This window comes from Camelus ferus, chromosome 1 (genome assembly GCF_009834535.1).
Source record: "Camelus ferus isolate YT-003-E chromosome 1, BCGSAC_Cfer_1.0, whole genome shotgun sequence".
NCBI lineage: Eukaryota > Metazoa > Chordata > Mammalia > Artiodactyla > Camelidae > Camelus > Camelus ferus.
The window spans coordinates 106,118,232-106,145,929 of NC_045696.1; the positions used below are offsets into that span (position 1 = coordinate 106,118,232).

Here is a 27,698-nt window from a genome sequence, read left to right on the forward strand (position 1 = left end):
TATCTCTTTCACAGATCTTTTGTGAAGGTTAAATATTTTTTAAAGAAGTAAATCATCATTAATGTTCTAGCTAAGTGCCAACTCAGGCCACACTGGGTGCCATGTAACAACCAGAGAGACTCTTGCAGGGAGCACCAAGGGACTTGAGGGTTTGTGCTTCCACAGCCTCTTACTCAATGACCTTGGGCACCAGCCTCATGAAGCTGTGGGCCCTCAGCATCCTTTTCCACACACAAGGGTATGACTTTATAGCCAGGGGAGCCGCTCAAGCTCTCCACCCCTCCTGGCTCAGACACCTCTTAGCTCTGTTCTAAGAGCCCAACTTCAAGCAAACCTTCAGATGCAGCTGTTCAGTCTCCACGTTGTGCACGAAGAAGGAGAACACCTGGCTCCACACAGGGTCCTTGCTGTGGGGACAAGTCTGGGGACAGCAGAAGGAAAGATCACTGAAGGGTCAGGTTGGGCACAGCTGGAAACCAGTGCCCTCTGTCTGCTCTCACTCTGGCTACCTGGTGTCTTTGGGAACCTACTCTGTGTCTGCCCAGGAACAGACCGCTGTGCACTGCAGCTCGTGGGGGGCGCTAGGGCCGGCGGGCCAGCCTCAAAGCAAGGAGAGCTGTGCCAGGAAGTCTCACAGGGGCTGAAATCACACCAGCGTTAGAGCTCACTTCCAGGGGGAGGAGGCCCGCCGGATTTCTGCTGCTGGGGCCGTGGAAAGGACACAGGCTTGGAGCCACGCCTGAGCTTGAACCTTAGTTCTGCTGCTTTCTAGCATGTGCCCTTAGGCCAGTCGCTGATCTCCGACTGTCAGAGGTTATTTTGAAGACAATATAAAGTACCTAGGATGTGTGCTGGCACTGACTAGGCATTCAGTGCAAGCCAATTCTCTTCTGCTTTTGTCCCTGAAAAGGTGGCCCCCATTTCCTTAGTCCTTGGCTCCATGCCAAGCTGTCTTACCTTGCTCAGGTGTGTCTTCTTGCCTACAGACAGCTTCACATAGGAAGACGGGTCTCTGCTGACTCTATTCTGTGAGGAGGCAAATCCACAGAATGGAGCTGGTACCCTCAGTGCCAGCCTGAGACCCTGCCTCCCAGCCCCCAGGAGCGCCAGTGGGACCTGAGGCCACCCAACTGCTTCCTTTGAGAGAAGGCTCCCCTGGTGCTCCCAGGCCCTGGCTGCCATTCCTGTGGCAGCACCTGGACAGGGCTGACCCTGGGGGTAGCTTCCAAGCTGAGGTCAGAGCTGGGCCTGGCTGAGCACAGACTCTTGTTCCCTAGAGCTGTGGACACCAACAGGGTGGAGTCGTGTTCCAGGTCCCCCTTAGCTGTGTGACCCAGGCATTTAGACTTCTGGGTCCTATTTTCAAATGGCAATAAAAACAGACACACAGTCATGGGACTCAGGCATAACGGGTGGGGGGAGGAGCTGCCAAGCCCAGTGCCCGGCACACGGCAGACTCGGTAAATGGCAGTTCTCATCATCCCTACGCCTTGTGCACAGTGTCGTCCAGAAGACACGGGGCAGTGGTTACTCTGGGGAAAAGGAGCTGTGACTTTCTTTTGAGTTTTCAGCCACACACACACACACACACACACGTACCCTGGCAAATCTGGAGAGCTTTTTGGCTTGATACTCGCCATTCAGGTAGTCGAAAGGGTTTCTCTGCAGCACGAGAAGAAAGGGTAAATCAGCAACATGTGGACGTTTGAAAGTGATGGGCCCAAGGCCAGGTGTGTGTGACACTCTGGCCGTGTCACCACTCACCGGCAGGTTGCAGGCACTCTCCAAGAAGACCACGAGGATGGCAGTGGAAAGGCTCCCGTGGCCCTACAAGCAGACACAGACTCTCACGAGGTGCCCCCGGCAGCAGGTGATGCAGGCTGGCTTTGGAGAAGCCTTGCACTCCAAACTGGCCACACTGTCCCTCACAACCTAGCTCTTTGCTGAAGCTGAAAATGCAACTACAGCATGACAGATTCAAGTCAAGATCTGTAGGCTTGCCTGTGAACTGGGCTGGCAGCTTTTAGGGATTCCACCCGCCCTGTGTGCCCACGGTCTCCAGAGGGTGGGGCTGGCCAGAGGGCTCTGGGCAAGGTCTGGGGGCTTCATCTCCCTCCCTCCCCCTGCCCCCATGCGCACAGCTCACAGAGGGCCCAAGTCCTGCCACAAGTACCCCCTCCGCCTTTCTGCCAGGGAGCCCTAGCACCCCACGCTCACCTCAGTCAGAGCATCCGGGTCTGCGATCAGGGAGAGCCACTCGAGCTGCAGGTGCAGCCGCCCGCTGGTTGTGTCGTTCAGGGGAAACCACTGCGGGGAGGGGATGGGGGAGCTTGGGAAAAGGGCCAGAGACGCTGCTGACTCTCCAGGCAGCTCGGTCTGGGACCCAGTAGGGCCCTAAGAGAGGCTTCAGGAAGGAGGTGAACCAGCCCAGATGGTGCAGAGGGACCAGGAGGGCAGAAGTGCTACACTTTGGGGTGGAAACAGCGCCGCACACAGGGAGGGAGTTGCGGGCACCAATCCTACCTCATCCACCACTCTGTTGGTCATGACGTCCCCAAGGCAGATCTGCAGGCTGGAAGACACGGGGAGGGGGAGGTCAGCTCGGCTCAGAGGTGGCAGAAGCCGAGGGCATGGAGCCCACTCTGGGATCTGTTTTCAAATATCTGAGGGGGGCCTCCTGACAGGACCTTATTCATCCCAAGGAATGAATGGGAGACTGCTCTGAGCTCAGAGGAAGGACTGTCTAACCATAGGCTGCTCCCATCAGGTGTGCCACCCAGGGGGCAGGCAGCTCTGATCTCCAGAGGGGAATAAACAGACGCTGCTGGAAACACTGGCTCTGGATTCCTCAGGGACGCTGCTACTGGCATTTTGGCTCGGATGATCCTTCATTGTGCAAAACTGCCCATGCGTTGCAGGAATTTAGCTTCCCAGTCCTGTGCCCTCTAAATGCCAGTGGCACCACCTCCTGCGGTCACTGTAACAACTCCAAATGCCCCTCCATTTCCAAAACTGCCCCAGATGCCCTCCAGGGAATAAGTCTAGTTGGCATATATGTGAGAGGCAGTAACACCCTCGTTCACAGCATGTCTCCCACCTACCCCGACCTAAGCCCAACTGGAAGGTCCTGACAGCCAGAAGGGAGGTTAACTCTGTGTGACTGTTAGAAATGTGCTTGAGCTTAAAACACACTTGAAATCAGTTATGTAAAACATGAACCACAAGACACTTCTAATCTGCAACACTACACAAACCACAACTACTTCCATTTGGATGGAAAATTTTAAATGATAAGTAACATCTGGTGGTAAGTTATTTTTTGGGCTGTCAGATTGTGCCCCTCCCATTTTGTTACTACTTTTAAAAATCACATGTTCATGGAAACAAGCTGCACAATTTAGGAATGTGAAGATTTGGGTAAAACTCTTTTCTGCTGCCTATTAATCCCAGCCTCTGAGACGACTCGCGCGCAGTCTGCTGTCGCTTCCACGTGAACACAGGCCAACACGTATATGACCGCCCTCCCTGGAAAGATGAATCAACTGTTCAGGTCAGCCCAACCGCTTCCCCCACTTGCCTAGACAAATAACGAATGTCCTCAAGGTCAACTTACATAGATCCTACTCATCATTTTTAAAAGCTACAGGGTATCTGGTGGTTTGGCAATGACAAATTTATTCAAACATTCGACCAATGTCCTCTGAGCTGCACACATGTTATTTCCAGCTGCTTCTTTTGCCAAAGGCAAGTCTGCACTCAACATTTCAGGTATAACGCTTTTATTTTACAGGAGATTCCTGGAGGTGGGACGGCAGGATCAAAACCCATGTACATTTGGAGTTCTGATAGCCAGCCCCAACCCAGTTATTTCCTGTACACTCCATGGCCCTGAGGTCTGTGTTCCGCCCCTGAGTGAGCAGACAGGGTGCCTTGGCCCCAGGGCCTGGTGCCCATGCCAGCCCTGCCCCTGCCCACTGCTCCCAAAGGGGACTCTGGGCATGTAATGAGCAGCACACAAAGCTGAGCCCATGGTACACAGACCCTGGGGTCCTCTCTGTACCCCTAGGGCCGAGCCCAGGGCTGGGCACTCGGGAGACATCTGGGGAGGAGGGGTGTGGCAACAATGCGGAATGATGGGGCCGGTTGCCTGGCACAGTCACCTCAGCAGAGTAACCAGTGAGGTCGCAGGTCCCTGAGGGGTGGGAGCAGGGGTACCTGTGCCCCCAGGCCCAGCTCGGCCCTCCTCCTCACCTGCCCAAGAAGTCATCCCTGTCAGGATCCTCGTCGTATAGGTCCACCTCCAGGTCCTGCCCAGGGACCTCATACACTATGAACTGGAAGGAAAGAGAGGCGACTTGACCTGCAGGCCACAAGGTCTGGTGAAGCCAACCTCAGGCATGACCCCCACGGAGCCAAGTTCAGCTCTGCCACCTGGCAGCTCGGAGCCCCGGGCAGGTTCCTGCCCTTCTCGGTGCCTGGAGGACCCCGCCTGTAAGAAGGGAGTAATGCCTTCTCCTCTGGGAAGGGAGGATGAGGGGCCGCTTGTGGCAGCCTGGGGCAGAGGCTGCTCGGGACGGTGGCTGCCCTGTGCTCTGCCCCGTGCTTGCAGCTTCCAGAGGACTCAGCAGGTGGGGCCTCCCCCTTGTACGGCAGGTAGGGATGGTGACTGAACTTCAGGAAGAACTTCAGCCTCCCAGTGTCTGGCTCTGGCAGGGGAGACTGAGAGGACAGACAGAACTGCCCCTGAGGTTCTTTGATTTGATTTGAACACTTCCAACAAAGCTGAGTCTGTCTATAAGCCGGCCCTCCAGCAGACACCCGCCTCTGGGGCCTGGTGGACATGGGAGATAGGAGTTACACAGACCCATCTGTCTGCAGGGCCCACGCCTCTGGCCTGGCATTGCCCCTCAGCATGTGAGGATCAGGAAGGTGAGACCCTCCCTCGTTTGGCCAGCACGACCCAGAATGAAGCCCCAAGTGCATCGAGAGCAGCCAGGAGAGCCTCACCTCAAACACCTCGTTCCAGGTGGGGTTCAGGTTCTTGTAGATGGTCCTGCTCCGGAAATGCTGCAGGCCGATGCTCACCTTGGCGTAGGGGTCTGACTTGCCCCGGATCCCTAGGAAGCTGTCCTTCTGGGCCAGCTTCTCCGCCTCCAGCAAGTGGACTCTGATAACCCCCTGGAAAATGCCCCAGCCCGGGGCTCAGAGCTGTCTCAGGGCCCTCAAGGCCCCCAACATCAGAGCTAAAGCCACCAGCTATCACCCCAGCCCCGTCTCACCCTCTCCAAGTCTGGATTGGGACACAGAAGCCAGAGATGGCAGCCTCCCGGCCAAGGCCATGCAGCAGGTGATGGCAGGGCCTGGGGCTCTGTCCACCGCGTCAGGATGCCAGCCCGAGTTCCCAGCCTCCTGACCCTCCCTGCCTCCGACCTGCTGCGTGCATGGCCTATTCAACTGCAGCCATTTCCTCCTCCTGTGCCAACCACCAAGCTACCCAAGCAGGTTGCCTCCTGTGTTCCAGCCCCATCTCCATCCTGTACGTAGACCCAGGTCCAGTATCATTTCTGCCCAGTGCCCGGTGTCCACACCCCTATAGGCACTGCGTGCTATTGGCGGTGGGTCCCTGTGCTCATAAAAGGCCCCACACTGACTCCCCTGCTCCCGCCACCCTGGCTACGTCATACAGCAGAACAGAGCACAGGAATTAGGAAAAACACAGTTCAAGGGGCCAGTAGGCCTCCTGCCTAGAACTATTTCTTTTAAATATCAGTAAATACATATGCACTTGCCCTTTGACCCAGCAATCCCCTCTCAAAATCTATCCTAAAGGCATATTGGCAAAAATATAAAGAGACACGTACAAGGCTCTTCAAGACAGCACTATCTGAAATAGCAAAGGACTAGACATAACTCAACCGTCCATCAGTGGAGAACTAGTTACATAAATGCGGTACATTCACGTGGCGGAGTACCGCGTCCTACAGTGTCACGGAGTGGCCGTCATGACACACAAATGATAAAAGCAAGGTGAGGAGAGCTGTCGCGTGCTGCCACCCATCCAAGACGGGGGCCTGCCAGTGTAATCAGGTGTGGACACACAAGCACATACATGTACCTGCTCGTATTAGAAAACACGTAATGAAAAATACTGGGAGGACAAACCACTACTCATGGGGGAAGCGGGGACTCAGGTGGAGGGAACGGGGAAGCCAGACTCCTTAAAGTACAACCTGCTTGTCGTATTGGACGTTAGAAGCGTGAAGATATTTCACATGATTATAAAAAGAAGTCAAGGTAAAAATTAAACCCTAGAAACAGAAAATGGAAGGAAACAAATCCATGTAAATATTCACGGCCTCTTGTCACAAACAGAGAGGAACTATTCCAAGTGAATTTAAATCCTAGCAACTTGACAGCACGTCTCTAGTGGACATGCCCTCAGGACAGAAGGCCTGCGGTAGCTGCGGTGTAGGTGAGGTGCTGGACTGTTATTCTGAGATCGCTAAATGCATGGTGTGGGAAATGGCCCACGCGTGGCTGTGAGAAGGCTGGCCTGAGCCTCACCCCATGGCCTATGTGGGCTGATGCCTCACACCTGGCACTGATGGTAAAAAGGAAAAAAAGGCACGTTCCTCTCTCCTGAGGCCGACTCCCAGCCTGAAGGGCTCAGGCCCATCGGCATGGCACCTTCTGCAGGGAGGCCACATGGCTGTCCTCAGGGGTCTCCTGAGCTGGCCCCAGCAGGGCAGGGGCTGGGGGCACTGAGCACCCAAGGAAGCCCCATGTCCTGGCTCCCCCGAACCTCCTCCTTCCCAGCAGACACAAGGGTTCTTTCTACCACTGAAGAATGGAGCGGGAGCCTCCTGTCCCCAAAGGGAGGATGGGGAGCTCCTGGAGTTTCCTGGGGGCGAGGGTGACTGCCCACAGGAAGTAGGGGACCAAGATCCAGGAAGGAATGGCCCCTGGGCTTTTGTCCCTCCCAAGATGGGTGACTTTGGGCAAGTCATTCAACGTTCCTGAGACTCAATCTTAGCCCCATAGAACGGGGTACCAGGCCCCCCACAGGGCAGAAATAAGCATCACCATCTGAGGAGGCAAGCCCCCGCCCATCTGTCCCTCAGCTCCAGGCCCAGCGCTCGGCAGCCAGCGCGGGCACTCACGCAAGGCAGAGGGAAGCGCAGGTTGGCCACGTCCAGCCCCTTCTTCACAGGCACAGTCACGCGGTTGGGCAGCACCAGGTGGGCGGCGATGAGGTCCTCCAGCAAGCTGTCTGTCACCTCGCTGGGGACAGTGGGCACAACCAGCTATGGAGGGTGGCACCACCTCCCCCAGGCCACCTGCCCCTCCACCCATCCCCACAGCTGGAACCAGCTTGGTGGGGTGGGCCCTTCCTGGGAGAGAGCGGCCCTGACCCCAGCCTGCCTGGATGAGGGGTCAGGGGCAGGATGTGGGTATACACAATGACTGCCCCGAGCCCCCACCCCACCCCAGTCCCGCTCTGTTCTCTGAGGCATCACAGAGTGGTAGCTCAGAGTGAGGACTGGGGCCTGTGTTAGAAGCTTGGCTCCACCAACCATAAGCTGTGTGACCCTGGAAAGTCCCTAACCTCTCTGGACCTCAATTTCCACATCTCTACAGTGGGGATAATTATGCCTTCCTCCTGGGGTTGTTACGAGGATGAGTTAATATCCGTAAAGTGCTGGGAACAGTGCCTAGTGCACAGTAAATGCGGGGCACGTGTTCTCTACCGCAGCCCTTCCATTCTGTACAGCCCGACTCCATCTCCTCAGTATAGGGAGATGGGCAGGGCCTAGAACAGGGCTGGCACACAGTAGGTGCTCAGGAAATAGCTTCTGAAAGGAAGAATGGGTTCTCTGCATCTAGGTGGCAGAGCTCAGTGGGAATGTTCCCAGAGAGTCAGCGAGTGGTCCTCCCTGAAGGTATGGCAGCTGCTGGGCCTGGCGAGCCAACCAGTGGGCACCCTGGTCTGTCCCACTGTCCCTCCGTCCTGGGAGGTGGTCCACATGGGACTGGAGCCCTGAGCACAGCAGCACCCTGGCCCCAGGAAGATGAGGTGCCCAGATCAGCTCTGCCTCACTGGCCTCTGCTGTGACAGCTGCCACCTCCCACACCTGTGTCTGTGACGTGGTCACCATGGGTGGGGAGCCTCGTGGGCTTCTCACACACAGGGCTGGGGAGGGAATGGATGAGAGCAGAAAGAGGACATGTGGGTGTGTCCACATCCACTGTGCCAGCAGCACCACACGCACCTCAGTTTCTCCCAGGGACCTTAATACAGAGGAATCTGGCTCCCCTTTTACTTAGAAAGAGCCCAGAGAGGTGAAGTAACTTGTCCAAAGGCATACAGCTGCCAAGGGCCAGGGCCAGGAGCCTGGTTCAGTTCCAGAGCGCGTGCTCGCCTCTCATGAGTCCACGTGGCCTTCTCTAGGACATCTCACCCGATGGTGTGCGCTCCACACACATCAACACTTTCCCCCTGGAAGGGGCAGGTGCCCACCCCTCTCCCTGTGCACAGAGCGGCGGGGAGGGCACAGCCATGATGCAGCTCTCAGCACTGACTGCCCAGCCCTGAGGGCCCCGCCTCCCCACCTCGGGTCTGCCTGGCAGTTCGCACAGGCACTTACTTAATTACTGGCGCATCCAGCAGGTTGGTCAAGCCGGTCCAGTTGATCTGCAGGTGCTGCAGAGGCAGAGGGAGGCAGCCAGGTAGGAAGGGGCCAGAAGCCCAGGCTGAGAAGCCTCTGCCAAGTGCCTCACACCCACCCCCACGGAGAATTCAGCCTGCTGGGGGCCAGGGCGCCCTCTATCAGGGGTCAGGCAGGTGAGGGCACCGCCCAGTCCTGCTCAGGACTGGGGCTGTCAGGTGGGCTGCTCCCTGCTGGGACCACAGGAGTGGCCACCAGCTGTCTTGGGCCCGAGAGCTCTGGGTGACAGCCTCCTCTCCACCTCCAACAGCTGTGTGACCTCAGCCGGCCACCTCTCTGGGCTGAGCAGAGTCCAGCCCTCAGGCACCTTAAGGAGCACATGAGATAAGGGGTCTGGGGGGTCTTTGGCAGCACCTGTTCTGGGGCTCAAGCTCAGTGACAGGGCTCAGTGGGCAAGCACTGACTCCCAGGGAGCAACAGGCCTGCCTCATCCCTGGGACTCACCGGCTTTTGCAGGAAGAACATGGTCACAGCTCCCACGAAGGGCTTGTCCACCAGGAGGGGCTCCAGGATGACCCGCAGTGTGCCCTGCAGCTGGATGGCACAGGAGGCAACTGGATGGCACAGGACCTCAGCCTCCCTGCCTCCCGCACCTGCTGTGCTCAGCTAGGCCGCTGCTGGCTCATTCATGCCTAGGCCACCCCCAAGGGTCAGGGCCACCTGCTGCCACAGCAGGGACCACACATGGGGAAGAGAGGCCTGCACTCAGCTGCCACCACTCTGCCAGCTGCCATGGGCCATGAGCTGGCCCCCGCTGCCCTCTCCTACAGCCGGGCCCCAGGGGTGCTTTCCAGCTCCTCCTCAGCTCCTCCACTCCTGCTGTAAGGTGGCTCCATCTCCTCCACCCGCCTCAGTTTCTCAGCACCCATTCTGCATTGCTCCAGAAAGAGGGCCTCTCACTTCCCAGGGCAGCTGAGGCCTCTCTGGAAGGGACCTGGCAAACAGAGGCAGGCGTGGGCAGGCGTGGGGCTGTCCTGAGCAGTGGGATGGTGCGACCTCGGGCCCGGAACCCCTGATTGTTGCCTGCCTCTGAGCCTGGTGTCATCACCCCCTTCTGCAGCCTGCTCCAGCAAAACCCCGCTTCTCCTGCCCTGAACACGGCCCCGGAGGCAGTTAAGCTGCGCTCCACCCACCTGGATCCCGTTCACACCAGCCTGTATCTTCTGCAGCTCCACGCTGATCTCACAGTCCCCAATGTAGCTGAAAGTGCGGAGGGAGAAGGAGGGTGGGGAGGAGGACCAGGTCCCCAACTCAGAGAGGTCGGGAGACATGCCCAGGGCAGCCCAGCCCAAGCCTGAGCCCTGTATCACTCAGCTGTGGACTCCCTAACAGCCTTGGCTTTTCTCAGCTCTGAGCAGACATTGCCCCGAGCCCAGACCCCCAGAGGCAGCCCCCCAGGTTCCCGCACCCTTGTGTCCCATGAGCACCCCCACCTCTGTCCACAAGGGCAGTGACTCTGGGCTCCACCTCACCCCACGACCCCCCACAGATGTGAAGGGGGGCTCTAGGTGCACACACCACTGTGCCCCTGCCCCATCTCTGCCCAGGTCTCATTTCCAAGGACACAGAGCAGCCCCGCTGCCTCCATCCAGCCATTCACACGGGCTGTTGCTGGTGGTGCTGAGGTGGGAAAAGCCACACAGGCTCAGGAGCCTGAGTCCAGCTGGAGGCTCCTGCCAAGCAGGGCACAGGGAGCCCAGCATGGGTGCCCTTGAGGGCAGAGGGCAGAGACCCTGTCAAAGGACTGAGGAGAAACTAAGAGGAGGCAGAGGTGCCCATTCCATATCTGAGGACACAGGCGGAGAGGCCAGACACCACAAAAATGCTGGGTGTCCCCTGGAGGGGCGGGGGGAACCTGGGAGCCCGAGGTTCCCTGAGCTGACTGCGAGGCTGGGCCAGATGACCTTGACACACCCCAACTATTCACACAAGGATCTTGTGGTGGAGCTTTGGGGCTGGCAGTGCCCAACTGGCACCACCATCTCAACACACTTGAGACTGGCTCCCATCTGGGCATGGCCGTTCCCAGAGATGACTCCTGTCTTCCCAGTGTGCTCTCAGTGCCAGCCTCTGAGCTAAGGACAGGAAATACGAGGCACTGGAAAGGAACGGCAACATTCAGAACCTCTGGAGTGGATCCTTGGTCCTTTAAGTACAGTTTGAATCCCACCACCTCTAGGAACACTTCCTGGATTGAATCTTCCTTCTCTCTGACTCAAGCCTATTGCAAACCTCATTCGAAAGAGGTGCCCTTACCCAACCTACTGAACTAGTCACTCATGAGTCTCTGCACCCTTTAGTTTTCCTGAGGTGCCACAGAGCCCAGTTCCCCCGCTGCTCTCTCCCAGCCTGTGCTCAGAGCTCCCTGGGTCGCACAAGTCCCCACATTTTTTCGTCACGCTCACTCCCTTTTGTTGCATCCTCTCTGAGGCAGATGGTCTGACCCTCCAGGTGCCCTGGTCTGTAAAACAGCTCTGCTGCCTGGGTCTTGGTTCCCAGAACCTGCCTGGCGCCTGGGTTACGGGAGAAGCCCGGCCTGGGCTGAGGGCTCTGAAGGCACTGGCTCCCCTGGGAGCGTCCGTTCTCTTGACACTCCTCCCCCTCCCAGCAGGGCCCTTGTGCCCCAGCCTGGGGGGAGGAGGAGGGACGCGTGCTGTGAGGGGCTGTCTCACTCCAAACGGAAGTGTGTATCTGCAACTCCATCTTCAAATCAGCTGTTCTCACAGTGCTCCACGTCCCCCACGCCTGGGCCCACAGGCACAAGGGCTCACCAGATCTGCAGGTCCAGGACCACCTGTCTCCGGTTGCGCTGGTTAGTGTGCGCCTTGACTCCGTTGACCCTGGGGCACTGGAAGAGATGCCAGAGGCCTAGGTCAGCAGGGGTCTTGCGGGCAGGGGGGTGGGGGGGTGGCTGCTCTCCCCACCCAGCGCTGGGCTTCTCCCTGACAGCCAAGGTGACCACTGCACCCCAGGATGAGGCAGAAACTCAGAAATCCACCCTGCAGCCCCCTGCCGGCCCTTGGCACCCCAATACCTCCCGCCCTAGAATGTGGACCTTCTCTCTCTCTCCCCTGCCACAGATATTTACTGAGCACCTACTCCAGTGCCAGGCTCAGCCCTGGGGAGAAGGCAAGAAGCAAGGCTTACAGTCCAGCAGAGGAGACAATGTGGGGGTGGGGGCGTGAGAAGCTGCAGCCTGTGCCATGACATTGGGATCTGGGGACTTCAGGAGCACCTCCCAACCCCACTTGGGGTGGGCAGAGGTTACTGAAGACTTCCTTTAGGAGGCCTTTACACAGCAATGGCAGAGGAGTAGGAGTTGGTCCTCTAAGGGGAAGGGAAGAGGGCAGGGTCCTTCGCTGAGAGATGTGACCCTGTGAATAAACACGTCCCACTCCAGGGCCCAACCTCTGGGGCTGAGGGCCAAGCTCCTTGGAAATTTTTCTTGCCCCCTCTGCCCACACTTTTCTCTCCTCCCATCAGGTGGCAATGGAGTGGGGTCTGGTTATTATTTATCAAGAATAAAAAATAATTTCATCTGAATTTGAGTTAGTGATACGTCTACAGCTGAAGGTTAGGGGTGAAGTTCATTGAGGTCTGCAATTTAGTCTGAAATGCAAAAAAAAAAATGACAAGAGGGACAGACGCATGGATATGTGCACAAGCAAACAGTGGTAAAAGGTTAACAACTGTACAATCCAGATGTTTCACCACAAAATTTTCTCAATTTTTCTGTACATTTGAAATTTTTCATAATCAAATGTTGGAGAAAAAATTCAGTCAACCATAATATCTATTCTCTCCATGGAAAGTGGCATTTACAAATACACTGTCACATGAGAAGGTTAGCAAAGAAGACAGAATTAAAAACGCAGGAAAGAAGTATTGCAGGGATATGTGGAGCAGGTCACTTAAGTTACTATGTCAGTTTTCCTGGAGTTTGTGATGTGAGTGATATGTCAGCTTTTTAAAGTGTGTAAGCTGCTGTGATTTCTTCTCATACGTTCTCATATTTATTTAACATGCATTTTTGTCCTGGTTTCACCTTCTAAATTTGACATTCGTTTTCTTTAAGAGAACCCCCAGAATTGTAGAAGCTTCCGGGCTGTGCGGCACTTGGCTCCACCCTGGTCCCCAGGGCCTCGATGTTAAAGACCCAGAGAAGCCCTGACGAGGAGGAAGGGGCCTATCTCCACCTCCCACGGCTTGGAGCCTGCTCGCCTGCTCCCGGGCCGTGGGCTGGATGGCAGGCACCTGTGGAAGCCCAGCCAGCCTAAGACCCCCATCTGCAGAGACCTGTCCTGGAGAGGGCTGCCCACCTGAAGGCCCCCCCGTGGAGAGGAGGGATAACCACTGTTGGAGCATCTGCTCTGTGCCAGGCAGGGCGGCACTGGTCCGGGGCTCATGGTGAGGTAAGGGGCACCAGGCTGGAATCTGGCCCCCATTGGCCCTCTCAGCCAGGTGCCCTACACAGAGCACCACTCACCCAGCCATGCAGAGTGGCCCTGACGCCGGGCCTGTTAGTCACACTTCACAACCACCCTCAGAAGTGGGTTCTTTCCTCCTACAGATGAGGAAACTGGAGCTCAGAGAGGATTAAGTTACTGGCCCAAGGTCATCACAGCACACAGCAGAGTTGGGCATGGACATGGGAATCAGAGGAAGCTGGATACACTCATGGGTGTGAAGCAGGTGGGTGTGGTGAGTACGCTAGGGTCCTGGGAGAGCCCAGGAAGGTCACCTGAGGAGTCCTCTGTGACGTCTTCCAATGGAGGGGAGGCGGGGAGGAGAGGGTTGGGAGAGCTAAGGGGAGGTGGGAAGAGCCAGGACCTGAAGGGCTTTGAAAGTCAGGATGAGGAGTCAGGTATTTCTCCAGCAGGGCTGGGGCACCCGGTCAATCTGCAGCTCCCACATCAATTTCCCCTGACAGGGTGATCATTGTCCCTTAGGATCAGCCACCTCTAGGCCTGCTTCTGCTGCCGGCCCGGGACCGCTCTCCAGCAGCACATTATCCCACAGGCAACACCACCAGACAAGCGGCCTGGCAGAGCGGGCTGTGTGCTAAACACAGCAGTCTGCAGGCTTCCTGACTCTTCGTCTGCTGAATTCTTCAAATGCCAACTCAGGTATCACCCCTCCCGGAAGCCTTCCCTGACTGCCACAGCCCCCACACCCCTCCGCTCCCCAATTCAAGCATTCCTCCGCTGGCGTGCCTACACTGCCACGTTGCCGTCCGTCATCCACCAGTTTATATGTCTGCCTCCACAATAGGACAGGGATCTTCCTGAAGGCAGGGGCATAGCCACACCCATCTCTGCAAGGAGCCTTCGCACACAGCCGCACTCCCTAAGTCACACGTGAATGAAACAGTGAAAGAACAAATGAACCCACAGATGCTGGGATGAGCCAGTCCTAGCAGAGTCTGAGTGGCATCAACCAGAACCTCCAGGGCTTAGACAAGCCTAATCTGCCCCCACTCAGGAGCGGGGGTGGGGCTAGCAGGGCAGAGCTGGGCGCATGCCCCGGGGCTAGAAAACAGCTCTCCGCAGGCTGGCCTGCCTTCCCACACCTGCTTGTTCTGGAGCAAACCAGATGCCAACGCCTCTGATGCACAGGGTGATGGACATCCCAGCGGCTCTGCCTGGGGGATGCATTTTCTGATGATCAAAATAAGACTGACATCAGTGGGGCACTTTGGGGCAGGAAGAGTGGGACAAGACAACGGAATCATGCAGTCAGCCTAGAATAGGGAAATGATGTTCAACACACAAGCTTCTTTCATCCTGGGTCCCCTAGGGCCTTCACAGAACGGGCATGGGCTTGTAACACGGATTGCACGCACCAGTCAATCAGTAGAGAATTACACTGCTTTGAGGCACTGACTATCCCACTTCACGAAGGTGAGTTCTCCCCAGCGGATGCCAAGGTTAGCAAGCTTGTACATCTTTATGTCTGGCTGGCTCCCACCGCATGGCATGTTTTCAAAATTTTGCTTCAGAATTATTTCCCATCTCTCCTTTTCGTTCTCTCTGAGCCAGGTTTCCTTAGAACCTGCAGAGATGGTGATGCTAAGACTAGGGGGGTGGGAGGTGTGTCGGGGGTTATCCTGAGACCAAGAGGCTGGGAAGTGCAGGTGGGGGCTGGGCCTCCTGGGAGGTCCAGTCAGGCGAGTGACCCGGGGCAAGGGCGGGAAGAGCCTGCACAGCAGGTCCAGCTGCCCTTCCCGAGAGAGACCGACCTTCTGTCCAAAGTAGAGCTTGGTGAAGGTGAAGGTCCGCAGGTGCACGCTCTTCTCCCGGATCTTGGGCTCGAGTTTCTCCCGGAACTTGTTTTCCATGATCATGCTTAGGTAGGGCCAGGTCTGGGAGATGATCTGTGAGGACAGGAAGAAGCGCTTGGTGGTCAGGTCCCCAGACCTACAGCTGCGCAGGGGTGGGGGCCCAAGGCCCTTAGGCCACAGCATCCATCTGCCTGCCTGCCCCCCATCTACCCACCTATCTGTCCATCTGTCCATCAAACATCAGATAACTACAGCCGTGGTTCTCACACTTGCAGTGGAACCTCAAGATTTGGTGCCATTTTGCAATGCACCATGAAAGAGTCATTCACTAAACTTTATGTGGTGAAGCCCTTTAATTCTGTGCTAAAACATAAGCAAGGACCTACTGAATAGCACAGGGAACTATATTCAATTTCTTGTAATAACATATAATGGAAAAGAATATGAAAAGGAAAAAGCAGATATATACATGTATAACTGAATCACTTTGCTGTACACCTGAAACTAATATTGTAAATCCACTATACATAAATAACAAATTTTTTAAAAAATAAAAAAAATTGTTTTAAATTTTAAATTAAAATAAAACAACATAAGCTGTCTGAATCTACACTGCGGTGTAAACAAGCAGCAGCAGGCGCTAGAGGTTTAAGGAAAAAAAACACAGAAGAGAAACTTATATTGTTTCCTGTGGATGTAATTTTTTTCTAGCAATCAGAAAAGGCTGCCTGTAGCTGATTCCTGCAGCAGAACGACTCATGGCGCTGAGAACCCAGTGTGGGACCTGGGGAGAGGGAGGGTGGAGGAGAGATGGGACAGGGCGGCAGGAGGCAGTGATCAGAAGGGGTACGGATGGGGGTGGCGGGGGAGCAGCTGATGTGATTTGTTTGGGGCAAAGGCTCCTCCCTCTTCCTCCTCTGGGATTTGGGCCTTAGTTTAAAACCCTAATCAGAGGAGCCTGAAGGTGGTGAGGTTTCAGGACTTAATGCCCCCATCTCTCTCAGGAGCCTTCCTCGGGTCCCATCTTCCTGTCATTTACCGAGCACTTCTTCAGTTTGAAGCTCCCTTGGGACATACTTGGTACCCTAGTGTGCATCCGTCTACACAATTATTTCCCCATCCAGGCCCTGAGCTGAGGATGGGAGCCTCATCCCAACTGTCATCTACTTCCAACACCTTGTATTGTTGGGCCAGAAAGATGCAGTGCACTCGGGGGCCTAGGAACAGCTGACACACAGGCAGCAAGAACACATTTTGGGGGCACAGTACAAGGTTCATCCTGGAGGCCCTTGGCTCTGCCTTAATCCACGGAAACCTAGTCATTCCTCCTAAAGCAGCAAGCTACTTCCTACAAATTTAACCCAGGGGCTGGGAACAGTTTTTTATCCACTTGGCAATGACATTTCTGGTAACATGAGAATAACCACCTTAGATAAAAACATCAGGCAGTCCTTTCTATACCTAACTTAAGTCATTCCTGATATGAGCTAAGCCTCTATCCAGAACACAGGCAAGCTTTGTAACTAGAAAAAATCCTGTGTCAGGAGCCTTCCCATTTAGGGACAAGTTTGGGTAGATCAGGTAGGGGCCAGATTCTGTTTCCTCATCAGTCAGGGAGGGCAGACCTGGAGTCACAGAGCCCGGTCCGCCCGGGGCATCCGGCAGCGCAGCCCATGGGCCGTGCCCCTGCACTGTCTCACAGCAAATACCGGACAGGAGAGCTATCCTGGCACTCGTGGTGAGCCAGGCGGTGTGAATGCACTAATTACCTCATTCATCCTCACAACAAACCCAGGAGGCAGGGACCATAATTGTTACCACTGCACAGAGGAGGGAACCAGCCCTGAGACATCAGGCAGCTTGCCCAAGGCTGCACAGCCAGCGCTGCCAGCTCTGGGCTGGGGACAGGGTGAAATTCAGCCACTGCTGTCAAACCCTCATCACTGCCTTCCTCTCCCCGGGAAGTGCTCGTCTTGGCCTGGCCACAGGCCCCTGGAGGCTTGCATCTTGCTCTATACTTCTCTGTACTCTGACTTGTCTGCGGTGGCCATGCATTAATTTCATAATAATAAAAAAAAATTTTTTTTTTTAAGAAAAGGAAGTCATGGTCTGGTGATGAGAAGAATCCTGAGGGTGGGAAGGGCAAGCGACAAGCAGAAGGCCGCCACCACAGCAGCCAAATCTGCTCCCAGGCAAGGCTCCTGCCAAGACGGCCTTATCTGCGCGCCGCCGGCCCCATCCAGGCTGCAGGTGACTCAGCCAGCCCCCCAGGCCCTCCTGGCCTTACCTTGTTGGCCCACTCGACCCGCTCCACATCTGGGAAGTGTATCTAGGAAACAGAAGCCCCAAGGGGAAGTTAGACTAAGACCTGCCCCATTCCCGATGCTCAAAGTTGCACTGAGACCCACCCCGGTGACCCAAAGTGGGCCCTGCTCTCCTGGAGCGCAGGCAGTTGGGCGGGCGGCAACCAGCCCAAGCCAGACACTGACTTGACCTTGGCCACCGGGTCCTGGCTCGGATGTGTGCAGTGGGGCAGTTCTCTACCCTCCCCTCTGCCCCTCAGCCCACCTGCCCCGTGGAAGCATAGAACCTCAACCTGGGCCTCCCCCAGGGTGATGCCCAGTTTGCTCCTTGCAAATTCCATCCCCCTTTTTCATTTTACTGACATAAGTGATCACAGCCTCGGTAGAAAAATTAGAAAATGTAAGCTAAACCAAAGGGAAAATATTGTATCAGAGAATGCCACCCTCTGATAACTCATTACTGGGTTGATGCATTTCCTTCCAGTCTCTTCCAGAAAGGAGTACAGAATTTTTCACAGAACTGGAGGTCACAGTGCTTTTTTGGTAACCCTTTTTTCATTTAAATATATATTAGGATCATGCTGACTGCAAAGGTAACTGCTGCCAATTTGGAAGACAAAAAGGGCACCAAGTTGTTTTCAGCAGCAACTGGGGAGTAGAGGTGCCCCTTCTTGGCTCCCAGGAGCCCTGCCCAAGCCTCTCCTCCCTAGCAGGGAGGCCCCTCAGGCCAGGTCCTACTGCCACAGAGTAGAGCTTCCTCCGGATCACAGCCCCCGGCCACCAGCCCCACCACCACCAAGGCCTTCTGGGATGGACAGGGAAAGAGCGCACAGGCACCTGGCACAAATGTGCATCAGTAAAATGGTAGTGACGACCGTCACTGTCACCCCACGTCCCCCGAGTGAGGCCAGCTCAGGATCAGACTCATGATGGGCTGGGTCCTCCCAGAGTGGAGAAAGGGACTGTCTTTCCCATCTGGGGGGTCAGAAGGCACCTTGCAGGGACTGAGTAAGTGTGTCCATGCAGTTCACACACCCAGTGCACCCCCACCAAGTGCCAGGCCCTGTGCTAGCTCCAGGGGTGCCCTAGTCCTAGGCCACTTCCCCAGGAGGAGAGCAGTTTCCAAAGGATGGGAGAGAGCAATTTTATCCTCTTAGGAGCAGTTTTTAACAGCCTTGAGAGGTCAGAGGAGCCCAGAGTTTCTGGGACTCCTGGGACATCATGCTGTTCTCCTGGCTTCAGTTTCCCCAGCTCTGGGCAGTAGCCTGTACCAACGTGGAGAAGTGAACGATATTCCCAGCTATTAAAGGAAAGGTACAGCCCAGCCCCAGGACCAGACGGGAACGATGGGGGAAGGAATCTTGGGGGTGGGTGGGGTAGGACAGGCGCCAGGGTCAGCTGGGCCAGTTCCGAGGAGGAGAAGCCGCCTTCATCACACAAGCCCTGCAGCTGCCCTGGGTCAAGTCCCAAGCTGGGTACCAGGCGAGTGCAGGGGGAGACTCTTCCATTGCTCCCTGTCACACTCACTGTCAGCACTAAAGTAAAAATCCCTACACATAGGTCTGAGACAGACCTCCCTCCTCTCCTTTGATTACTCTATTCACCACTCTCTTAGATGTCCCTCCTTCCTGGCAGCCTTTCCAGATCCCTCAAGTTGGGGCTAGGTGTCCCTTTTGCTGGATCTCCATCGCAGCATCCAATACACCTAATTAGAGCCGCTTGGTCTTACCACCTCCCTCCTTACCAGACCGGAAGCTCTAATGGGCTGACTCAGCCTTGTTCCCTATTAGCACCTGACCCTGGCGTATGAATGTCTTAATAACTATTTGTAGAATGCATGAATGGATGGAGGTTCTTGCCTTCAGGGAGCTCCCAGGCTAGTGAAGGAAGCATGCAATTAACAGGCATTCCAGTACAGGATCGGCACCAAGGCAGGGGAAGGAGGACCCCCACACAGGGGAGAGTTTGGTTACAGCAGGGCTGTCACTGGTACCTCTGCTCCTCTCGTGCCCAAGCCTGCCAGCTGGGCCCTTCCATCCCCTCCTTCCATCCTAACACGGCACTTCCCATCCTGCCGCCGGCACAACCTATATGCATAACCCCTCCAACCTTCTGTGCCCCCGCCCAGGTAGCTCTCACCCCTGGAAGCTTAGAAGTTCTGATCTGCTGGACCCTGAAAGATGACCAGCTTGGCAGGTCCAACTTTGCCCACACTTGGACTCTAGTCAGACAGGGATTCCCGCAATCCTCACACCTACTGAATTGGGGTGGGGCTTTCTAATGGATTTTTAACAAGTTCCTGGCACAATGCTGGAGTTCAGGCAGGGCTGGGCGTGAGGTATCAATGAGCAGCCCACTCCTAGCGTTAGAGTGGCCCCCACTCACCCTGACAGTGAGCACAGCAACGGAACGCCCAGGCCCACACTGAGTACGCCGTCACGGTCTCTCCCGGCCACCTACGCCTGCGCTGGAGGCTCCTAAGAGGTTCCCCCAGACAGTGAGTCTGAACCTTGACAAGAGCAGCGATTCAGACACAGAAAGTAAGAGACCATCAAGACACCCTATTCTTAGGTACCTGAAGGGCCTCCCTTGGCCTGAATCTCAGCCCCGTCATCCCTCCGCAGGGAGCCAATACAGCAGCCGGCCACCTTCTCTGGGACCGCTTCTGAGTATGTTCTGGACCAGTGAAGGAAGTCAGACAGACGGACATTTTTGGAGCAACTGCTCACACCTAGTGCTTCCTTAGTTCCATGGAGACAAATGAGTCTGTTCTCCCAGTATAATTTGGACCTTTCCAACTGAGTCCAAAAATGGGCAGAAGACCTAAACAAGCAATTCTCCAATGAAGACATACAAATGGCCAATAGGCACATGAAAAAAATGCTCACTATCGCTAATTATCAGAGAAATGCAAACCAAAACTACAATGAATATCACTTCACACCAGCCAGAATGGCCATCATTCAAAAGCCCACAAACAATAAATGCTGGAGATGGTGTGGAGAAAAGAGAATCTTCCTACCCTGCTGATGGGAATATAGTTTGGTGCAGCCATTATGGAAAACAGTATGAAGATTCCACAAAAGGCTGAAAATAGACTTACCATATGATCCAGCAATCCCACTCCTGGGCATATATCTGGAGAGAGTTCTAATTCAAAAAGATACACATACCCCACTGTTCATAGTAGCACTATTTACAATAACCAATACATGGAAACAACCTAAATGTCCATTGACAAATGAATGGTTAAAGAAGATGTGGTACATTTATAAAATGGAATAGTACTCAGCAATAAAAAATAATAACATAATGCCATTTGCAGCAATATGGATGGACCTGGAGATTATCATTCTAAGGGAAGTAGCCAGAAAGAAAAAGAAAAGTGCCATATGATATCACTTATATGTGGAATCTAAAAAAAAGCAAATGAACTTATTTACAAAAACAGAAACAGACTCACAGAGAAAACAAACTTATGGTTACCAGCGGGGGAAGGAGGTAGGTAGGAAAGGATAAATTGGGGGTTGAGAGTTGCAGATACTAACTAATGTATATAAAATAACCAAGTTCATACTGTACAGCACAGGGAACTATATTCAGTATTATGTAGTAATCTATGGTGAAAAAGAATATGAAAACGAATATAGGTATGTTCATGTATGACTGAAGCATTATGCTGTACACCAGAAATTGACACAACATTGTAAACTGACTATATTTTAATAAAAAATATATATATATAAAAATAATTTGGACTTTTCCCTACTCCAAATTCTCAAAGTTATTCTGTACTTTTACCTAGTCACTTTGTGTTTTAGCTTTCACATTTAAGATCTTCAATCTGTCTGGAATTTTTTTATAATGGGTGAGATAGGCTTATAATTTCATTTATCTACACACTCTAAGACAATTTTCTAATATCAAATACAAAAAAAAAGAAGTAGTCCATGTTTCCTCCTAATTTGTGGAGCTACATCCCTGACACATCAGCTTCTCATGGGGACTGTGGTGTGTTTCGGGACCTGGCACTGAACTTCATGGTCTGTTTGCCTGTTTCTGCACCAGTAACACACTGTTTTTACCTCTACGGCTTTACAATCTGGCCTGGGCTAAGGTGATTCCCCACTTTTTGCTTTTCTTTTTCAAACTGATTGAGATAATAGTTGGTATTTATATTTCCATGTGAATTTTAGAATCATCTTGTCAATCTCCCCCCCAAAATCCTGGGATTTTGATTGTTATATTTCTGAATTTATAGATTAATCTGTGGGAGAACTGACCTCTTTACAATATTAGATTTTGCATCCATGAATGGACAATTTCCACTTATTCACATTTGATTGTATTCACATTTAGGATCATAACCTTTTTTCTAAAAAAGTCCTGCACATTTTTTGTTAGATCCCTTTGTGGGTTTTGCAGTTATTAAAAATGGTATTCCATTTTTGGGCAACATTTGAAATTTGTTACTAGTTCTAATTAATTCTCATAGGTAATTTATACACATTTATAATCTCCAAATAATAACAATTTTTGTCTTTCTGCTCCCGATTCCTTATTCTCACTTGATTCTCTTGCCCGGTTTCGTGGCCCAGTCCTCTGGTACTTGGCGGGCAGCAGGGTGGGAGCAAGCAGCTCCGTCTAGTTCCTGACCTCAACAAGAAGTGTCTCCATTAAGTACAATTTTTACTATAGGTTTTTGGAGGACAGCCTCTATCAGATTGAGGAAGTTCTTTCAAATCCTAAATTTCCAAGAGCTTTCATTATAAATAGATATTGAACTATATTCAAAATTTCCTCTCATCTATTGAGATAATCACATTAATTTTTTCCTCATTGTCCATTTGTGTGGTTAACTTAACTGATGTTTCTTTCTAAATCAGAATCATTTCTAGTTCCTGGGATAAACCCCTTTAGCTAGGCTGATATTTCATTTAGGTTTTATACACTAATGATTCAAAGTGACACCTTCAATTTTTGTTCTCGTACAACTCATATCTCGTTTTGCTATAAAGATTTTACAATAAATTGCAAAATGAGTGGGACAGCTTTCTTTATTCACCTATTTCCTGAAGCAACTTGGAAATACAGTAATTATTTGATCAATGAAATTGTGTATCTTACCTATAAAACCATCTAAGCCTGAGACTTTTGGGGACAGTAAATTACCATTTCTCTCTTAGGAGTTAATGACATATTCATGGTCTACTTAACTCTTATTGTGGCAATCTTGGCATTTATATTTTTGTAGAAATGTACCTAGTTCACCTAGGTTTTCAAATGTTTTGATATATAGTTGTTTACAGTATTTTATTATTTTAATCTGTTATATCTGTAGTTATTTCTCTTTTCATTCTATATTTTATCTTTTTCTATTTTTTTCATGACCAAGCTTGACAAAGTTTTGCCTATTGTATTAATCTTTTCAGAGAACTAGCTTCAGTTGTTAATAATTCTTTCCCCTAAACTTATTTTAAATTTTTAAATCATTCATTTTCATCCTTGTATTTATCATTCCTTCCTTCTTTCTTTGATCTAAATCTGTTCTTTTATGTTCTTAGAGGCAAACACTATGAATTTTAGAGTTGAATCATTTATTTTCAATATTTTTGCTTTATGATAAATTCAAAGTTATAAATTCCCTTACAATTTTTGATACGGCTTTTTCACCATTATTTAGCTCTCAGTTTTTATAATTTCCATTATGACTTCCTCCTAAACAATGATTTTAGTAATATTTTAAAATATCTAGACAGATGAGATAGCTATAGCAATTTATCATTGCTTTCTAATTTCATTTCTTTATCGTCTGAACAATCTGTAGGATGGCAATTCATTAGGAATATGCTGATAATTCCTTTGTGGCCTGGTACATGATTAATTTCTATGACTGTTCCATGTGTGATCGGGTTATTAATCATTTCCTTTTAATAGTCTTTATCCTTGCTTACTCTTTGTCTACGTGATTTTCCATTTTCAGAGAGGAACATATGAAAAATTGCAAGCCTAAAGGCTGATTTACCCGTTTCTCCATGCAGTTCTGTCAGTTGTTGGTTTGTTTCAAGTTCATGTTATGCAGTACGTATATGGCCATGATTATTATACCTTCTTAATTATGGCTCCTTTTATGAGCATATAACATTTTTGTCTTTAAGATATATCTGAGTTACATTCTATTTTGCCTAATAGGAAAATTGCTACTACAGCTTTCTTCTGTTTCAAGGTTGCCTAGTTGTATCAGTTTCCATCCTATTTTCAGCCTTTTTGAGTTTGTTGTTTCATTGAATACTCACCTTAATCCCTTACTAGCCCACTTCACAGATATGGAAACTAAGGCTAGGAGGTGACTTAGAGTCATCAGCTGTAGAGTGCTCAAGCTGTACCCCAGATCCAGGTCTGTCTGTACTTTTCCACTCCATTACCCTCACTTTTCCTAAGAAAACATTACATACCACTGTTTTCCTCTCTTACAGAAAGTCTAATTTAGCAGAGGACTGCCTTCATGGGACCAGAGCCGTCATCGGTAAGTCAGGCTTTCTAGCTCACAAAGGGCATTCCATAGACACTTTCATCTGATCCTCCTCATGCTGTATAAAGTGAACAGTAAAGATGCAATTATCCCCATTTTACATCTGCAGAGAGGCTCAGAGACTAGTACTTCCCAAGACCAACCAGGTGACCAGAACTCAGATCTTATCACCTGAGCTCAGCCTTCAGATCTTTTTCTCACCCACATCCCCTCCCCCTCCTCCACCTAAAACGCCAGCATTTGAAGTCCACTTCTTAGTGTTTTTCTACCCTATTCCTTGTGCATTTAAAATTCCACCTTTGTTAACCTCAGTTTTTCCAACCACGAGATGGGTACAGTACTACCAACTTCACAGAGTTCCTGAGAAAACTAAAGGAAACAATGCATGTAAAGTCCTCAGTACTCTTCCTGGCTCAGAGTAAATGCTGCAGAGATTGTGACTGCTGATGCAAGTTGTATGGCCCTCAGAGGTGCAGACACTGACACCGCTGACCTCAGGTAACTGCCAAGGACAAGATCATGTGGGCTGTGTGTCCAGTTCTGTCTCACCCAAAGCCCAGCAAATTCTCTACTGGCTTGCCTGGTGCTGCAACTCAGCACTTTGGGAGACCACGAAGAAGGCAGAACAGAAAACAAGGAGGCTGATAACATGGCAAAAGTGGTTGAGACCCCAAGGGAAAGGACCACAGTCGAGTGTTATTTCCCTGGCCTCCGCTGATTGGCTGAGAGATCTGCGCCCAAGATAAAGCCACACAGATAGCCTGGGCCCAATGCCTGCAAGGCCTGGTGGGAAACTCTGCCCAATGGGACCGCTCAACACTGAGGCGGGGCAAAGGGGCCCAACCAGAGCCTCTGAGCATCTTTCCCTCGCTAGGGAAACAAAGCGAAGGCAGAAAAAGACAACACGTGGCTCACTCTCAGACCGAGTCCTAAAGTCTATTTTGTTCTAATTCCAATGAGGCTGGGAGTATCCGGGAGTCCCTGGGACCAGTTCGGAGGAGTCACACCCACACCAGCTGGCAATGCAAAGGGCTAGATTCTGAGTCTGAACACTTCAAACTTTTCTGTATAAAAACACCACCCAGAGAGCTGGTGAAAATGTGGATTCTTGGTCAGGGCCCTCTGAGATTTGATTCAGGAGGATGGAGGTAGGGCCAGGAAACCTGCATCTTTAACAAGCTCTGCAGGTTGTTCTGATCACGGTGGAGAAGGGTGAAACATGAGCTCCCAGGGCCCCGCCAGGCTGGAGGACGAGCTCTGGCCCTGGGGTTCCTAACCAGGGCTTCAGAGTCACAGCCTGTGTCTCCGGACGTCACCCGTGGGAGAACACCACTTTGTCATCAGATTCTTACCAGCCTATCGACCTCAATTCTTCTACAAAGGGAATATTTTGCACAATAATGAGCAAGGGGAGGCAAGAGCTAATGGGTGAAAACACCTACACTATCACTGCCTACTTAATATTATATATTACGTACATTATATTATATTATATTCTGCCTGGCGTGGGCACTGCCCTTACTTCTAACAGGTGAGCCACTCCCACCCCATCGCTGCTTTCAGTGCAGAAGTGCATTGGGGAGGGGCAAGGTCTGGTCCTGACTCCCTTCCTGCAGTCTCAGGTTTCCCCTGGTTGACAGAAGTGGAGCAGCTCATTCCTGTGCTGCCCAGATCGACAATTGAGAAAGAGAAGGGACATAAATCTAATTCTAAACAGAGACAAACTCAGAGCCTTTGAAGGTCTGTTTCCATAGAAACACGAACACTGTCCTGATGACATATTACAGGTATGAGTATCTCCCCAAAGCAGGTTTGGAAAATTCGAAAGTTGCCCAGGACCATGATCCAGCCACCAGGATCTCGGATGCCTGCTATTCTGCCTGCAGGAGCCTGGAGGGAAGTTTCCACAGATGGGGCCTCAGCCCCTACCCAAGGCCTCCCTAAGCTAACAGGGTCCTGCTGCTGTTAGTGTACTCGGGCCAGAGCCTTCCAGGCAAAGTGGGCTGTTAATCTCATGAGAGCATTCTTAGACATTGCCAAGGGAGTGGCGGTGACGACAGCTTAGAAGAGAAAGACTATGAATCAAACCAAGTCTAAGTCAGAACTGCAGGCAAGCAGAGTCCACCCGAATGGCCCGCACTGATGCTGCATCTTCAGGTGGTCACGTGCTTCATTTCTTAAACTCTGTAGGAGAAATGATTCCATAGCAGTGGGGAAATGGGGCCAGAGTGATGGCTGCATCCCATTGGGACCCTCAGATGGGCTGGGTTGGGGTGAGAGGCCTGGACAGGAGCTCCTGGCCACCAGATCCTCTCAGGAGGGAGAAGGACTGGAGGACTTCACTTACAGAGCGTGTCTGACACCAGGTGCACCCTGCTCGCGCCCCCTCACAGGTGTCCCTGTGACCGTAGCTCCTACTGAGGGAGGAGCCATATACAGACTCACAGAGAGAGAGACACAGAGACAGACAGCGATAGGTGGACACATAGACAGAATTACACAGACACAGCCACAGAACCACATGTACACACTCAGACCCAGGTACACACCCTCTCTGCTGGAGAGAAAAATAAGCCTCACAGCTCTGCTCCGGGGAGCATTCTTATACACACACTCCTGCTGACTCAACTGATGCTGCCAACCCCTCCCCTCCGCCAAGGAGAGAGGAGGCCCACTCCTAGGCGTCCTGCTGGGAGGCGGATGTACTGCACCAGGAGGCCACCTGGGCTCCTGTCCTCCTGGGACAGGCCCTGCTCTGCGGGGGCCTCCGCGGTGGAAAACGGTCCCTCATCTCACTCACTTTTCTCCTGACGAAGCATGGACTTTTGCCCCCTTTTTTCCTCTGCTTTTGGCAGGTAAACGTTTCACCATGAAAACTGCTTTTAAATCTGCCACTCTTCTGCTTAAAATCATCCTGCGAAAAGCGCTTTAAGGGAAATAACTGCTTTGCTGTCTTGAAATTCTGTCTAGCGCTGTTCTAGAACCCACAGGCTCCTTAACAACACACCCAGCCTGTGAACTGGCCCGAGTCAGCTGGACCCAGCAGGACAATGGAGCAGATGAAACCCCAAAGGCAGTCACTGGTGACAAGAACCCTGGTGCCAGGAGCCTGTCACCCTTTGCTGAGGAATAAGGGCTCTGAGCGGAGAGGGACTCCCTGAGCTGTCCACGGAGTCAAAGTTTCAAGGAGACCTGAGTGTAAATGCTAAGTTGCCGGAGAGTTTAATGGTCCAGCTGGGTTTGGTGATGCCTGGAGGGAAAAAAACTCATCACACTAGTAGAAGGTTAGTCGTCGTCATCATCATCATTATCCTCATGGCCACAGTGCAGTGGGGATGAGGATCTTTAAGGTCATAAAGTTTTGACAAATCAGTTTAATGTGTCGGAATCTATGTAAGGAACTTGAGACACACGGACTAAGATGTACATGGCAGACGTTCACTGAGGCATGCGTGCCACAGATTTTTATTGAGAGCCACTATGGACTGGGCACTGAGTGAGGAGCTGAGTGTACAGAGAGGAATAGGAAACATATCTCACCTTAAAAGAACATTCGATCTAGAGGAAAAGTCAGACATGAAAATAGGCAGGTGCAAATCAGCCTGGGAAGTGGAGTATTAGAGACTTGCTCCGGTCCTGTGAGGGCCTGAAACAAGGGTCCCAGGTTGGGGGCCTGAGCTTGGACTAGAAAGAGGAGCCAAGGATGCCAGACTGGCAGATCAGAAGGAGAAATTCCAGACAGATATAGGAAATGCCACCCAACTCGGCCAGCCGCAGGGACAGGGCAAACTCAGATACCACCCTACTAGCTGACGTTAGAGAAATGGTTAAGCAACTTATGGTCTCTTCACACTAAG

At 52.1% G+C, this 27,698-nt stretch overlaps 1 protein-coding gene across 3 annotated transcripts in view; it reads right to left on the reverse strand.

Moving 5' to 3' along the window:
* Positions 1-27,698, reverse strand: part of ESYT3 (extended synaptotagmin 3) — a 48,043-nt gene that overhangs the window by 12,746 nt on the left and 7,599 nt on the right. Inside the window, exons 2-16 of one of the 3 annotated variants that reach the window (XM_032487688.1) lie at positions 17,294-17,335; positions 14,965-15,099; positions 11,498-11,574; positions 9,860-9,926; positions 9,171-9,260; positions 8,646-8,701; positions 7,161-7,281; positions 5,008-5,178; positions 4,252-4,334; positions 2,524-2,572; positions 2,218-2,307; positions 1,765-1,827; positions 1,600-1,662; positions 958-1,026; positions 335-421 (exon numbers count right to left, since the gene is read on the reverse strand). In XM_032487688.1, the coding sequence (XP_032343579.1) occupies positions 335-421; positions 958-1,026; positions 1,600-1,662; positions 1,765-1,827; positions 2,218-2,307; positions 2,524-2,572; positions 4,252-4,334; positions 5,008-5,178; positions 7,161-7,281; positions 8,646-8,701; positions 9,171-9,260; positions 9,860-9,926; positions 11,498-11,574; positions 14,965-15,099; positions 17,294-17,335 (1,263 nt within the window). Of the gene's footprint in view, positions 1-334; positions 422-957; positions 1,027-1,599; positions 1,663-1,764; positions 1,828-2,217; positions 2,308-2,523; positions 2,573-4,251; positions 4,335-5,007; positions 5,179-7,160; positions 7,282-8,645; positions 8,702-9,170; positions 9,261-9,859; positions 11,199-11,497; positions 11,575-14,964; positions 15,100-17,293; positions 17,336-19,053; positions 19,065-27,698 lie in introns of those variants that run through there. The other 2 variants (XM_032487697.1, XM_032487704.1) reach the window with 2 other exon arrangements.